Source organism: Centropristis striata, chromosome 3 (assembly GCF_030273125.1).
Source record: "Centropristis striata isolate RG_2023a ecotype Rhode Island chromosome 3, C.striata_1.0, whole genome shotgun sequence".
In the NCBI taxonomy this organism is placed as follows: Eukaryota; Metazoa; Chordata; class Actinopteri; order Perciformes; family Serranidae; genus Centropristis; species Centropristis striata.
Genome location: NC_081519.1, coordinates 8,522,369 through 8,536,944, shown reverse-complemented (window position 1 = coordinate 8,536,944; position 14,576 = coordinate 8,522,369). Strand labels below are relative to the sequence as shown.

The following is a 14,576-nucleotide window of genomic DNA, read 5'->3' as shown; positions in this document are numbered from 1 at the left end:
GCACGCTCCATTTCTAGGTCATCGGCTGTAACGCGTTTTGATGTCACACAGCTCCGGGGATTGTCTCTTTTTCTCTCTCTATAGCTCATGTAGGCGCGAGGAGCACACGCACCTATAGTCAAATGAAACCAGGTGTCTTCATCTGTATTCATTAAGGGGGCAGGCGCACATTTTCATAGAAATCTGACTCACTATAAGGCATTAATAACCCCCAGCCTGCATACAAACACGCACATACCTGCATTTGCAAACATGCATTGTCTTTTTTTCTCCAATGCATTTACAGTTATAAGCCGAGACATGCTACACTTTCTCCCACAAACACCATACTGTCATTTCACCCAGGAGTGAACCACAAGCCACAATTTCCTTTTGAAGCTGTGGCAGTGAACCTGACCTTGTGGAAAACAGAGGACATTTTTAACCTCTGGGACGTATAAGCGCAGCATCTGCTCTGAGGTTGACCCAGTGGGGAACGGCTACCCATAGAGGAGAGGGCCAGAGATGCTGAGAAAGTGGCTGGTGCATCCCAGAGGTCAGCAGAGGAGCTCAACAGATGTATAGTTCAAAGACAAGAATCTGGAGTGCGTGCACTTTAGTGTGGGGTTTTCATTTCCAGAGCACTGTCCTCTGAATGTTCCTATTCCTATTCACAAATAACACACTGGTATGCTAATTTAAGCCCGGTTAACTAATGAGGAGGAGAGGGTGAACGCAGAGGACATCTGGCAACCGGTTCTGGAGGCACAGCGTTTTCATTCAGCTGTTCCTTCCTCTTTTAATGCTGCGTGCACCAGTCTCACCTTGCCTAGCCTATCTGTCAGCTTTAAAGGTGATGCATAGAGCTCCAGAGGACTTTCTGACTGCCAAGAGCAGTGAACATGCAGCAAGGTGTAACCATAGAAACTGGGTGTAGCAAAAGTCTGCGACACAGGTTAGATGACCACTGAGCAGAGATGCTAAACGACTAATGAGGTACGGCAGCAATTATTTATGTATGTATTTCAGCTCACAGATGACATCCATATGTCAGGGTCCTTCAAGTAACCACATGGGTGACACACTGCACAACATACATATTCTAGACATTAATACATGATTGCTAGCACTAGCATTTTAATATAGGTTTATTCATGTTTCTATATGTTACATTGATGCATATTTGGGAATATATCTCTGTACAATGCATATTCTTTTCATCCCTTTCCTTCAACACATTCCTGAGAATATTTGCACATTTCTGCAGAAACTAACACTTTTAAAGACTGGCTTTCTTTTTCATTTTTTTATTTCAGAGTTATTTAACATATTTCTACATCAGTTGAAAGTATTTTTAAGTTTCTTCTGTTCTATATTTTTTGTAATACTTGATTTTATCATTATTTTCATCTTCTCTTTTTAGCCTATGTTTATGTTATGCACCAAAACACCAAAGCAAATTACTTATATGTGCACAACTATTTGGCCATAAGTTCAGATTCTAATGTTATTTATACATTAAAAAACACATAACAAAAGGAAAAGAAATAGCTTTGAGCTTAATATTAAGAAACTATATTTGCATGCTCATAATGACAAATGTTAAACATCTTCAGCAAATTAGCATGCTGAGATTTGTTTAAAAGCTTTAAACACAGCTGTAGACGAGAGAATGTCAGTAGTTTTGTAGCTATCTGTCATAAACATAAAAGTATTGGACAAACTAAATTTTTATCTAATGTTGCTACTTGACAAAACGTCAGGTGAGCAACATTATTGCAGTTTAAACCCTGACCGTTTGAAAGACTACATAAAGTTACATGACAATCCATCCAAACATTTTTGAGTTACAATATTTCATTCTGAAAAGTTCAAGGTGGTGACTTTACTAGATGAAACTAACATCCTCGCACTCATTTATGCAGAACTAGAAGGGAGGGCACAGACCTCCACAGTGGCTGCCCCAAAGCTGTGGAACAGTTTACCGCTGCATATCCGGTCGTCAGAGACTTTGGACAATTTTAAATCTTCTCTTAAAACTCATTTTTTCTCCAACGCTTTCGAACCTGTGTGAGAAGACAGTTGTTTTTGTATGTTGTATTGCACATCTCATGTAATATATTAAATTGTCTTTTATTTTTATTTGTGAGTTTATTGTTATTCAATTATGTATCATGTATTGGATTGGATTTTATGTTGTTGTTGTTGTTGTTGTTGTTGTTGTTGTTATTCAGTTGTGTAAAGCACTTTGGTCAACTTTGGTTGTATATAAGGTGCTCTAGAAATAAACGTGACCTTGACCTTGACCTCCACCACAGCCATGCCCCATCTCGCAAACTTTATGAAAGTGAACAATAATTTGTGATTCGGATCGGCTCCAAAATGTAATGTCTTAGCCCGTGCTTCTCCCAAAATTATATTGTTTATATTGTATACAAAACTGGGATAGTTGCTATAGACAATTTCATAGTTATATATACATACAGTATATATAAACAACAAAAGGGGTAAGAATAAATAACATTTGACTTCTTCCTACTCCTTTACAAACATGACATATTTAAGTTTAAGTGCCTGGAGAATTTGTTTAATGAGACTGACACATTTATAATGATTACATAATTTCACTGAGTCGCCTGTATGCTTTTATCTGTTTGTTTTGTTTTTAAGCATGTTCGAAATAAAGACACTGCTGACAAACAAACCAAAAGCAACCAAAATTAACAATTAAAAGGGACTTTATATGATTATCCAGGAATATGATCAATTTACTTACATGTTACACATCTTGTAGCGCTTTTTATTTTTGACATTGCAGTCTTTTTGTCACAAAAATAAACTATGATTAGTTGATCAAAAGTTTCATTTCATCTTGCTCCCGCCCAAAGAATGTGGCGATGTGCATGAAAACTCGTCAAGTCATCTTTGTACAAACTGCAGGACACGCACACACACACACGCACACACGCACACTATTGAAGCCAATGTATTACATCAACAAAGCAGTACAGTCTTCTGAACAGCTTTGAATGGATTTCTGAAAACAATGGGAGCCTGTGACTTCTGGGAGGTCAGGCAAACCTGCATAACAATATGAGAGCTTATAACTTTGGTGACTGCAAATGCATAAGTGGATTTAGACTTTTCAAAGGAAAGGTCTAGAAGAATAAAAAAATAAAAAAATAGGCTTTACTATTAAATTATTATTATTATTATTATTATTATTATTATTATAATTACTTTACTATTATTACTTTATTTGAAAGTACGAATCCACTCTCTATTTTTACTCCACTGCCTTCGACAAGGTCTTGTTTTTTTTCTTTTCCAAGGAGCTTCCCTCATACAGTAAGTATGGAGCTTGATTTGTGGCCTCCTTTCCATCCTCCATGAACATAATTAGGAGAACCAGGAAGAAAAGATCTCCTCACAGACCACTAAACCCATTCAGTTTGTTTTGCTGAGCCAAGCTGGAAGATGTTGCAATCAAACTCAATTAAGGTCAGTCTCCTATAGTGCATTCATCATTTGGAAAAAGAGATGCCAGTCACTGTGTGATTATCAGCAGCATGGCCCTCTCATGGATGAACAAGAAATAGCCATACTGTGGAGATGATGCTGTTATGTAATTACCTGAGTGCTGGTTTCAGTGAGACTGTGCTTTATGTAGGACTATAGGCAGTTTGGTGACGGTTTATTAATGCCCTGTGAATCAAGCGCGGTGGTGAGTCATAGTCACGCTGTGTGAACATCAGCTAACACTGACGACACTTGACACGCGGTGCCTTGAGGAATACGGGCATGAGTCAGTTTGGAGGTGTTAAAAGAGATGTCCATGCCTACTGCAGTTAATCTGGTTTATTTACATGGATACAATTTGTAAATAAGAAAGAGGGAAGGAAAATAATCCATATCCAATATGTCAGTTGTCATTTAATCATTTCATTTTCACTCTACGTTGTCAGCATTGTTTTTAATTTTATGATTAAATATTTATTTGCTGGGGGGGCGTCCCAGTTCACTGGTTCACTGGTAGAGCGTGTACCACTAAGGTACTTTGCTGCATGTCTCCCCCTCTCTCTCTCTCTCCCAATTCCGCACTGTTGCTATTACTGTAAATAAAGCATGAAAATGCCTTTAAAAAAAACTTATATATACATATCTTTGTTTTTTGTAGAGACCAGTACCTTTGTTCATACAAAAATAGTACAGTTCGTAATACAGAAATTAATTGAGGCTGAGGCTTACTTTTTTTTCTCCTTTCTGATAACTGGGAAAACTGTCTTGGTTGGGAAATGTATTTTCCTCTCTGATAACCAAAAAAAAAAGAAGAGTATTTGTTTTAGAGTCATGCTTTATAACCCTATAATTTAACCCTCAAAATGTAAAAATGTATGGCAGAAGTGTTTCTTTTTTTCTTATACAATGGACTGAAATGGACTAAGACTAATCTGATCCCTTACCAAGAATTGGAATAATTTGGATGGAGTGGGAGTTGGGGTTGACATGTCTGTTTAATATATATGAAATTGTACATGAAATTGTTCCTTGTTATGTTGTGAAAACAATAAAAAAAATGTTTTTTTTTTTTTTAAAAGTACAAATGTGCATGCATTTTTTTAATTACTGATTTTTTTAAGAGAAATAATTTTCTGTGCTTTTGCAAAAGAAACCCAACAGAGCTCTTAACCGTATAACATGGTCGTCATCAATGGTCAGCTGTGTTGTAGCTCAGAAGTTGTTATGATTTCACTTTTAGGACCTTTTGTCTATGTTGTATTTAAATTAAGCATCAAACACATTTGTTGACCTTGAAAATGTAGTTTTGCAACCCCATCTAAAGGTTTACTTGCTACTTTCTTTCTTTTCTCACACTTTCCTCAGTTCAGTTTTGGATCCTTTAACATGGAAGCTGTTTTAATTAAATTAAAACACAACTTGTTTCATTTTACAGGAGATGTTGTAGTTTGAACTTCAACTCCGACAGGAAATAGGACACATCCATTGAAAACCGAGCGGCATATTGTCAGCAACTGTAAATGTTACATAAGAAGCGGTAAGCAGGGAGTAATCAGGGAGTTTCTGAGGCAGTTATCAAGAGGAGACATCTGTCATACTAGGGGGATGATGTTTGTTATTCTCCACAGACTTCAATCATCTGACAAAGTTTTTACAGAAGAAGTTCACAAAGTGTCCCCTCTCCTACACACATAAACACATACTTGGGCCACCTGCCCATCCTCCTCTTTAGCCATCAAAGAGCCGGGACTATAGTACACACACATACACACTACACTGCAGGACTGAGAGTAGAAGTCCTGAGCATTATTCCTCTCTGCGGGAGGAATTCCCTGAAGGAGCAGCTTGGCTGTTCCAGAAGGGAGCCGAAATATTGAGGCCCAAAGAGGGGTCAGGGTGAAACAGAGTATAGGCAGCAAAATAAAGAAAAACACATTGTAGGATAAGAGTTTAAAAAATAGTAAAAAATACCTCTTTGGTTTAGTTTGCTTGCAATGTGAATCATTTATCTGTTAAAGATGGACAAAGACTTTTACATTTCAGAATTGTTGACATTCTTTTCTAGTGTCAATACAATTTCTGCTGTTTAGTTTTGTAAATTAACCACGAGATACCATCTTGCGATGGGATCGCACCAGCTGCAATGCCAAATCGGGCTACTTCTAGCACCTTTGCTCTGACCACACCCATCTTCGAACTCTAACGCCTGATTTTGATCTCAACTACACAGCTGTAAAATTGGTGTTGCTATCCTGCACGATTGAGACACTATCACGTAACAAATCAAGCTCGACCTCTGGGGTGAAAACAATGTGAAAGTGCTTTAGGCAGCCATTCTTCCTCACAGCCAGCAGGGGGCGACTCAAACAGAAGTTAGATAGAAGTCTAGAAAATGTCTTGCTATGATCCAATTTAGAATAAAATAGACAATAAAATTTGGATATGCTTTAAGAAAACTTGTAAATGAAAAGTCGCTACCAAAAGACGCTATGGAGTCCTCTGTTCATTTTTGTAAAAGATAATGCACCAAACTGTCTATCTAGCATTAGCTGATAGCTTTACCTTCTCAAATATAGACATTTCTGGCTTAAAAAAACAGAAAAAAAAACAAGATCAGATTCAGAATCAGATCAGAAATACTTTGATGCCAAACTCAAGGTTTCAAAATTGTGATCTGGACCAACTGAAATATCTCAACAACGATGAGATGGCTTGCCATTAGATTTGGTACAGATATTCATGTTCCCACAGAGGATAAATCTTTTTCATCCATGCAATACAGGCTTGATGATTAAAACAATTATACTGTGAGAGTACCAAATTAGAAAAATCATTTTCCAACTTGAACTTCTGTGAGTTGATAGCATTAAGAATTACTGATGCATTTGGAAAAAAGGCTATATTTTTTAATGTAAAAAACCAAACACCTATTTATTACTCTGTGTTGGTTAATAACAGTCAGACTCAAACGTATAATCCCTAAACAGATGGTATCAGAAAGCTGTGGGCCCCATGGAACAAACATGCCAAATATTTATGAAATGTTAATCAGTAAATAATAAAGTAGAAATACCTCATGTTATGAATGCTAAGATTTACTAAGACATCTAAACTCTTTCTAAATTAATGTGTGGCTCAGAAGTCCCTCAGTTATTGAATTCAGTTTTCTCCTGTTTGGACAGCTGGCCGCAGTCTTAAGCGACTTGCCTGCATGAAGCATGTGAATTATCAGTGTGGGTTCTTCTGTTTGTGATGCATTTGCTCCGACTATGGTCTTGGATGTATTTCCTTCTAGATCCCTGAGGAAAGGAACACAAACATTTCAGATATAGACAAACACAATAGTGAACAGTATGTCCCATGGATCAGTGCGGCTTCACCACGATCCACCTGACAGATTCACTGTCCAAATGGACAACATTAACTTAATTCACAGCAACTGTTTGTGATAGGACGTTATCATATGGTGTGAATTATTATATTAGATAAAAGACAGAGGTTCCTCATGTTGGTGCCAAATGTCCAGTTTCTTATGTCATTATAACCTTGTCCATGTCATGCTCCTACAGTCACATGCAACAATTTCCTTCCAGTTTGCCCTGTGCTGTAGTTCTTCTTTTACAGCTTCCATTTTCCATGTCACTGCTCATTATTCTGTAACAAAATGCATAATCCCACTTTTTTCCTCACGCCATGCTTCCCTACATCAAGGGTGGATTGAGAAACTTTTCAAGCTCTACACTGTAAAAAAAGAAAAAATCTGTTTAATTTACGGTTAAATACCGGCAGTTCAGGTACCAGAACTTAGCAGTTTTCTACTATAAATTTAAATGTAATTTTTTTTTTTAAACTGTAATTTTGACTGAATAGTCCCTTTATTTTTAGGGTTATTGTGTCCTTGTGACATTATGGTATTTCTCCTTTAATTGTACATGAAAAATGTGTATTTTCTACAGTTTAAAAGTTTTGTACTATTCCTTGATTTACGATAATTAAAGAATCTACTAAGGTGATCTTCAATTTTTAATCTTACGCCCTATTCCTGATGCAATTTTACAGTGTTTTACTGTCATTTCTACAAATATTTTTTACATTGTAATTTTAAATGCTTTCCTCGTCTAGCGGCACAAAAAACAACAACAAAACTTGATGTGCAACTTAAGCCGTTTCAATCATTCCTTCACATGAACAGAAATGATTATAACTGAGACAAATTGCATTTGTTGCTCTACGGTCTATTATAGAGGTGGGATTTAAAAGGCATAATTAGCTACTTGGTGAGGCAAAATCCATTATTTAAGGGATTCGAATTGCTGCAGTGTGATAACAATAATGCATGACAAAAGCAGATATATAAGGCCTGTTCAATAAGGTTAGAAGAAAGTGCATTTGCTGAAATGCTATACATATCACATTCTTTATACATTTGGGACATGGTGTACTGTACGTCTGCCAGCAATATCCTTTCAAATTTTTATTCAGTGTGGCCACTGACTGTGTTACGCAAAACGGCTTAGTCAACTGACACAGATTTTAGTAAGCTGAGCCAGTGTCGTGCTGAAAACTGAGCAGGCAGTCACAAGTGTCCCTGTGAGACAGTGAGCACAGTTCATTTGGTGCTGCGGTATTAATCAACAGGCAGATCAAAGCTGTCATTCTGCTACTACAGGGTTAGTTAAGCTCTACTGTTAGGCTCTCACTCAAGAGTAAACCTGGTGACTTTCCATGCCACCTGCTAAGACACATGACATTCTGACTGAAGGGAAAGAGGATTTCTTCAGGAAAAACAAATGGGGATGATTCTGACTAACTAAGCTGTACCATTGTGACTGTTGTATTATGACCCAACACGAGCAATGTTAATCCCCCCGCCCTCCCGTGTCCTGTGCCCAGCAGCTGTGAGGACATCACCATGTCACAGGCAGTGTGAGGGCGGCTGATGTAACCAGCAGCGCACATAGAAAACTACAGTCACAGCAAGATCATTTGTTCTGACAGGAAGCTCTACATTAAAAATCACTCAAATTATCAAAATAAACAAACATTAATATCATACATGTACTGAGGGGGAAAGGAGTTTTAGAAGGTAGTACTTCATACTCTACATATTCATAATCAGAGGATACATGTTTGTGATTTGTCATCTTCAATAGTGTAAAGAAATTCCCTCTAAAACTGACACTGCCCCCTAGTGACAGGAATGAGAGTGAGTTATGCATTTAAGGGGGGGATACTGCAGCTAAATTGGGTATAAATTAAACTAGATGTCACCATGAAGCTTCCCCAGCTAATACTTTTCTTTTCGTTACTCTGCACTTGAATTTTTTTGGTTATCCAGAGAGGAAAATACATTTTACAGCCGAAGAATGATCAGAAGAATGTAAGCCTCAGCCTTGTTTTCAGAAATGTTATGTTTAACTATGTGAAAGAGCAATACCCTCATTAAATATGTGCTAATTTGCATAAATTTCCAGAAAATAAATCTGAATTTTGGATAAAGCCAGGTTAAAAATAAGATGATTTCTGGATATCTCTTGTAATCACTCCATAAATCAGGGTTTTTTTCCCCCTAAAATGTGTTTTTTTAGGAATAAAATGTTCTATAAAACAGGCTATGAATGAATGATAACAAACCCCTTGGAAAATAGAAGAGGGATATAAATGAAACTAGGACTGCGCGCAGTACTGAACGGGCCCTCACAGTACACGCTTGTCGGGGCATGCTGCCGTCGGGGTGTGTGCGTTACAGGGGCCAGTCTATACCACCCCTATGAATTTCATAGCCTTAAGTGTTATGGTCTGGGCACAGTGGCACTTATTAAATTAAACTGCCGCCAGAGCGCCACCTAGGGGCCAATCAATAAAACCTTCCAGGGTTATCCTCAGGAGGGCATTGACAATAAGTATACCAAGTTTGGTGTTAATCCAACCAACCGATTTGGAGATATAAAATACTTCAATTTAAAGAGCGCCACCTAGTGGTCAGTGCCAAAAAATGTTTCACAGAGCCTCAGGGGCTCATGGGGAAGTAGTAACCTGAGTTTCATGTCATTCAGACACACCAATGTGGAGATATGCAACACTTCGTGTTTTGTGTTGATAATAGCGCCACCTGCAGGAAGTTGTTATTTAATAACTTGAGTATTCTTTGGGTTATCAAAATTATTTTAATAACTTTTTGTTATGAGGGTCCATAGATGCTGTGTGCAAAGTTTGGTGCAAAACGATGAAATTGCCTAGGAGGAGTTCGAAAAAAGTAGGTTTGCAACATTTCGCGAATTTACGCAGAAGGGCCGCGCATGCGCACTGCGCAGCGGGTCCGAGACCATCTTTTATGTTGGTCCAGATAAATAAAAAGGGGCCGAGAAAAGCCTCACAAATTACTTTAAATTCACCTATATGAGATTTATTCACAGGAAAGCGGTGAAATTATTCTCAGTAATTCAGGACTAAACAACCACACTCAGGACATTTGTTATTACAGAGCTGAAGAATTAGCAACAACAGCCATTAAGGTGGCAGGAGTAACTGTACTGTACAGTAACTTTGTGGCTTCACACTACAGTTTCCCCTCAAGCTAGATGTCAAGTTATTTCAGGAAATAGCAGGAAGATGAAAATACCCGAAACAAACATAGCAAAGATTTTAAGGGGCATCTTCAAAGTCACTGGCATTCCCACTGAAGCAAAAGCTGGCAAAACATGTCAGCCAATAAGCCTCAGGACAGAGGATATGAAGGCAGCCAATAGAGGCTCTGGCAGAATTAATAGAGAACATATTTAGTGGTGAACATGCCGCTCAACAGAGCTGTAGAAAAACCGTGTGGTCCATTTTCTACTGCATTATATTCTCATGTTAGTCGTAAAGGGAGAAAATCTTTCTGCGGACAAGTATTGTTGAGCACATAGTTTAGGTTTAATTGTCACATTTATTCTTTAGAGTTCCACATAATTTTATGTACAAACACTATACAGCATTTACATTTAAACATTAAATTGTAAACTCATTTTGGATCAAAATATCTAGCTATATAAAAAGAAACTTCATTGTATTTACATAGAGAAGATTAGATTCTGTGCAGGTGGAAAAACTCAACTTTCCATTCACAGTTGATCATTTGGCCACAAAATGAATATTCAGTACAATTCCTTTTTCTCACTGCAGTTCACTCTATCTCAGTGAAGCGTGCGAACATGGCCTTACGAACAGCATCCTTGTAGGTGTCAGATGCCGAGAGTTCATATGAGCTTCCTTTAATACCCAAGCCTGTGCCCTTGGTCCTTAATGAAGCCTGTGGGGAAAAGACGGTTATTAGAGGAGACATATTGGATGCAGGTAGTCCTCAGGTAAAAGTGCTAATTGCCTTGTGAGTGAAGAAGAACACATTGACATGCATATTCCATCTGTTAAGAGCTGGTGGGGAGAGGAGTGTTATTTAGATTTGCCTCCTCACCGCGATGGGAGCGGTGATGCCCTGTTGGTGGCGCCCCAGACCTTTTCCTTCCTGCCAGCCCATTGCTTGCAACATTTTGTTCCCGATGTTGTCACTTGTAAGGCCGTCTTTGGTGGGCTGTTCGTAGTTTCTGTTGAAGTTTAATGACGGGAGATGTTAAAACAGGAACATTTCGGACCACAAGTGAGATAATATGACGCTTCTGTGGATACTGTCTCTAGGGGGACTCCCCCCACTTATCTCTATGTATCATATATGATCTCTTTTTTTTTATTTATGTATGATATGGCTTACCCCCTGTGGTTCTTGTTGTTATGGTTGTTGTTTTTGTCTAAGACAGCTCTGTTTGTTTGTTTTTGTGGCTGTCTGTGCTGGTTTGTGTAATGTATATTTGGCTACTCATAATCACATCCTGTATATATGCGAAGGAGCAGAAATACATTTTTTGAATACATGTCATAACCTTCCATTCATGTTTCTCCAGCCGATTGCTTTATATTTGTATTTATCTTTATTTTATTTTGTTGTTGTTGTTGTTTTTGTTATATGAAAAACTCAATAAAGATATTGAACACAAAAAACCCCCAAAAAAACAGGAACATTTCACAGATGTATGCAGTGAGATTGAACTGCCATACTTACACTGCAGGTGTGGGCGGTTGATAGAATTTCCTCTTGGGTGCAGGAGGTTCAGGAATACCATATTTCTCCCTTCGCTCTGCAGCTCTGTCTCTGTATTTCAGCTGAAAAAAAATGACCAGGAGACTTTACTTGATGTGTCCTCATCGCAAAAAAATAAAATCACTAGAAAAGGAAAACTAAATTCAAGACAAATACCTCTGTTTCTTTCCTCTCCAGCTCCTCCAGCTCAGCTTCTGTGAGTTTTGATCTTCTCTGAATTTCCAAATTTTGCTAAAAAAAAAAAAATTGAAAGCCACTTTAATAACCAAATAAGCATCACATTCACATGCATATTGAAGAAAGTATAAGATCCTTTTAGTTCTGTATTGAAGCTTTATATGTTGAACAGATGGCAGCGCCCAGAATATTCTTGCAGATTAAACACCGGCTGTTTCACCATCCTTACCTTGTGAAGGTCAGAGAGCTGCTGGTGACGCAGCAGAGCGTCCTTGGTGGGGAACTGTCGTCGACACAGCAGGCAAACCATCTTACTCCAGTCTGTTATTTTTCCCTCCTCATCCGCTGCTCTCTCCGAGCCGCCCTCCTCTGGGTCACTGTCACCGTTGTAAGAAGCAACGAGAACGCTCTGTAATAAGGAAACAGATAAAGGGTGAAGTGTTGCGGGATTTATTTTTTTATTAATAACTGCGGGGTGGAGAAATAAAGTCAAAGGCACAAACTAACCTTAGCTGAAGTCTCCTGCTCTGGGATCTTCAATTGTTCAGTCATGAACGACGGCATCTCAAAAGCTCCCATTTGCTAAAAAAGGAAGCAAAAAATCTCAACAAATAATACATGTAAGATCAATTACACGTTTGTTACAAACAAAGGAAAGTCTCTTATTTTATGTTTACAGGTACATTTAAAAAAATGAATATCATGAAAAAGTTCAATATATATCATTTCAGAAAGTGAAACTCATACATTATATAGATTCATAATGCATGCGAAATATTTAAAGGCTGTTTTTCTTGAAATTTTGATGATTTTGGCTTAGAGATATTGAAAACGCAAAAAAGGGAAAGGATATTTTAAATGTCAGGCTTCTGAAAAGTATGTTCATTTCTATACACTCAATACTTGGTTGGGCCTCCTTTTGCATGAATTACTGCATCAATACGGCGTGGCATGGAGGTGATCAGCCTGTGGCACTGCTGGGGTGTAATGGCAATCCCCATGTTGCTCTGATATCGTCCTTCAGCTCATCTGCGCCTGGTGTCTCTCACCTTCCTCTTGACAATAGCCCATAGATTCTCTATGGGGTTCAGGTCAGCCTGGTTTGCTGGTCAGTCCAGCCCAGTAACACCATGGTCATTGAACCAGCTTTTGGTCCCTTTGTTGGCAAGTGCCAAGTCCTGCTGGAAAATGACATCAGCATCTCCAAAGAGCTTGTGAAAGCATGAAGTGCTCTAAAATGTCCTGGTAGATGGCTGCGTTCACTTTGGACTTCAGAAACCAAAACCAGCAGATGAAATTGCACCCAAAATCACAACTGACTGTGGTCTCCAATATTGAACTTTTCACTATATTCTAATTTTCTGAGACACTGAGTTTCGGGTTTTCATTATCTCTAAGTCAGAATCATCAAAATTACAAGAAAAACAGGCTTGAAATATTTCACTCTACGCATAATGAATCTATATAATGTACGAGTTTCAGTTTCTGAAATGATTGACAAAAAATACTGTCCTTTTTCATGAGATGCTATTTTTGTACCTGTAGAATTAATAAAATGTTACTGCTTTAGAGTCAAAGTGAGTCCTGATGTGAGCAAACTTTTTCAGACAACCAAACAAGCCCAAGCAACGAACAACAAAATTAGCATGTATTAGTACTGTTTTAAGTATGCCATGAAACTAATTAATATGAAACATATTTTGGTCTGTTGACTACTAAATACCTTTTTCTCAAAGAGGAAGAACCCTGCATCTGCAGCTGCAGACTCTCTCCTCTCTTCCTCCTTGGATGATCCCAAACCTTGGAAACTGCTCTTACAACTCTCCTTTTGCTTATTTAAGGTTTTTGCCCAACGCTCCATGTCTTTTGCAATCTGCAATCACATCAACAATCAGTCCAGATATCATTTAAATGACAAGATATGAGCTTTACATGATTAAAACTTCTTTTTTTTAAAGTAGTATTTACCTGCTGTGCAGACTTGCTTTTGGGCTTTTCTTTTTTCTCTTTGGGCTCTTTACTGTTTGGGGTTGACAAACTGTTAGCGGACGCTTGCTCAGAGCTCGTGTCTGATTCAGCCGGCGCAGGCACGTATGTTCCCTTCTCACTGTCCCAGTAGAGGTACTGCTGAGTCTCCGAGTTATAAAAGTACTGTCCATGGCAAGCATAAAAACATTTGTATAAACCGTTTTGGAATAAATAAATGACATACTAATGCATAATGTTTTGCAACATGTTCTGCATATGAGAGTTAAATCACACGATACATACTTGACTGCTGGGATCATAGTACAGGCCGGTCTGTGGATCGTAATAATAACCTGAAGACTCGTCATACTGGTACGTGGAGGTGTCAGGGGCAGCTACAGATTAAAAAAAAGAGGCACAAGTGAAATCAACAAACCATAAATGAGATAAGATCAAAGGTTGATCTATTCATTCACATGCAGAGGAGGCATTGCGTAGGCAACTAATCTCACCTGTTGTGTTAGCAGTCGGGATGGCACAGACAGCAGCTGCAACGGTGGAAGCTGCTGGTGTTAACAGTGGTGCAGTGCAAACACTCGCAGTCTTTTGTGCTGCAACGGCCCTCACCAACTGATGTGACTGAGAAGGCAGGAGAAAAAAAACAAACATGATTTACTTTTGGAGCCTCCACACAACACCAGAGTAGTAAATTATGAATTAGTAGTGTGCAGCACACAGACGCAGTAGCAATAAAGTCTACCTGTATGGCAGGCTGGCTGATTATAACAGGTTGGTACCC

At 38.4% G+C, this 14,576-nt stretch overlaps 1 protein-coding gene across 1 annotated transcript in view; it reads right to left on the bottom strand.

Annotated features, from left to right (window-relative positions):
* Positions 1–10,391: 10,391 nt before the first annotated feature.
* The window catches only part of LOC131968945 (RNA-binding protein 5-like), an 11,246-nt gene continuing 7,061 nt past the window's right edge, over positions 10,392–14,576 (bottom strand). Inside the window, exons 15-25 of the mRNA XM_059330022.1 lie at positions 14,538–14,576; positions 14,290–14,416; positions 14,081–14,172; positions 13,778–13,960; positions 13,533–13,682; positions 12,317–12,391; positions 12,039–12,218; positions 11,789–11,863; positions 11,594–11,694; positions 10,952–11,081; positions 10,392–10,789 (exon numbers count right to left, since the gene is read on the bottom strand). The exon at positions 14,538–14,576 is cut by the window's right edge and continues 65 nt beyond it. Of these exons, the coding sequence (XP_059186005.1) occupies positions 10,664–10,789; positions 10,952–11,081; positions 11,594–11,694; positions 11,789–11,863; positions 12,039–12,218; positions 12,317–12,391; positions 13,533–13,682; positions 13,778–13,960; positions 14,081–14,172; positions 14,290–14,416; positions 14,538–14,576 (1,278 nt within the window). The 3' untranslated portion in view covers positions 10,392–10,663. The remainder of the gene's footprint in view (positions 10,790–10,951; positions 11,082–11,593; positions 11,695–11,788; positions 11,864–12,038; positions 12,219–12,316; positions 12,392–13,532; positions 13,683–13,777; positions 13,961–14,080; positions 14,173–14,289; positions 14,417–14,537) is intronic.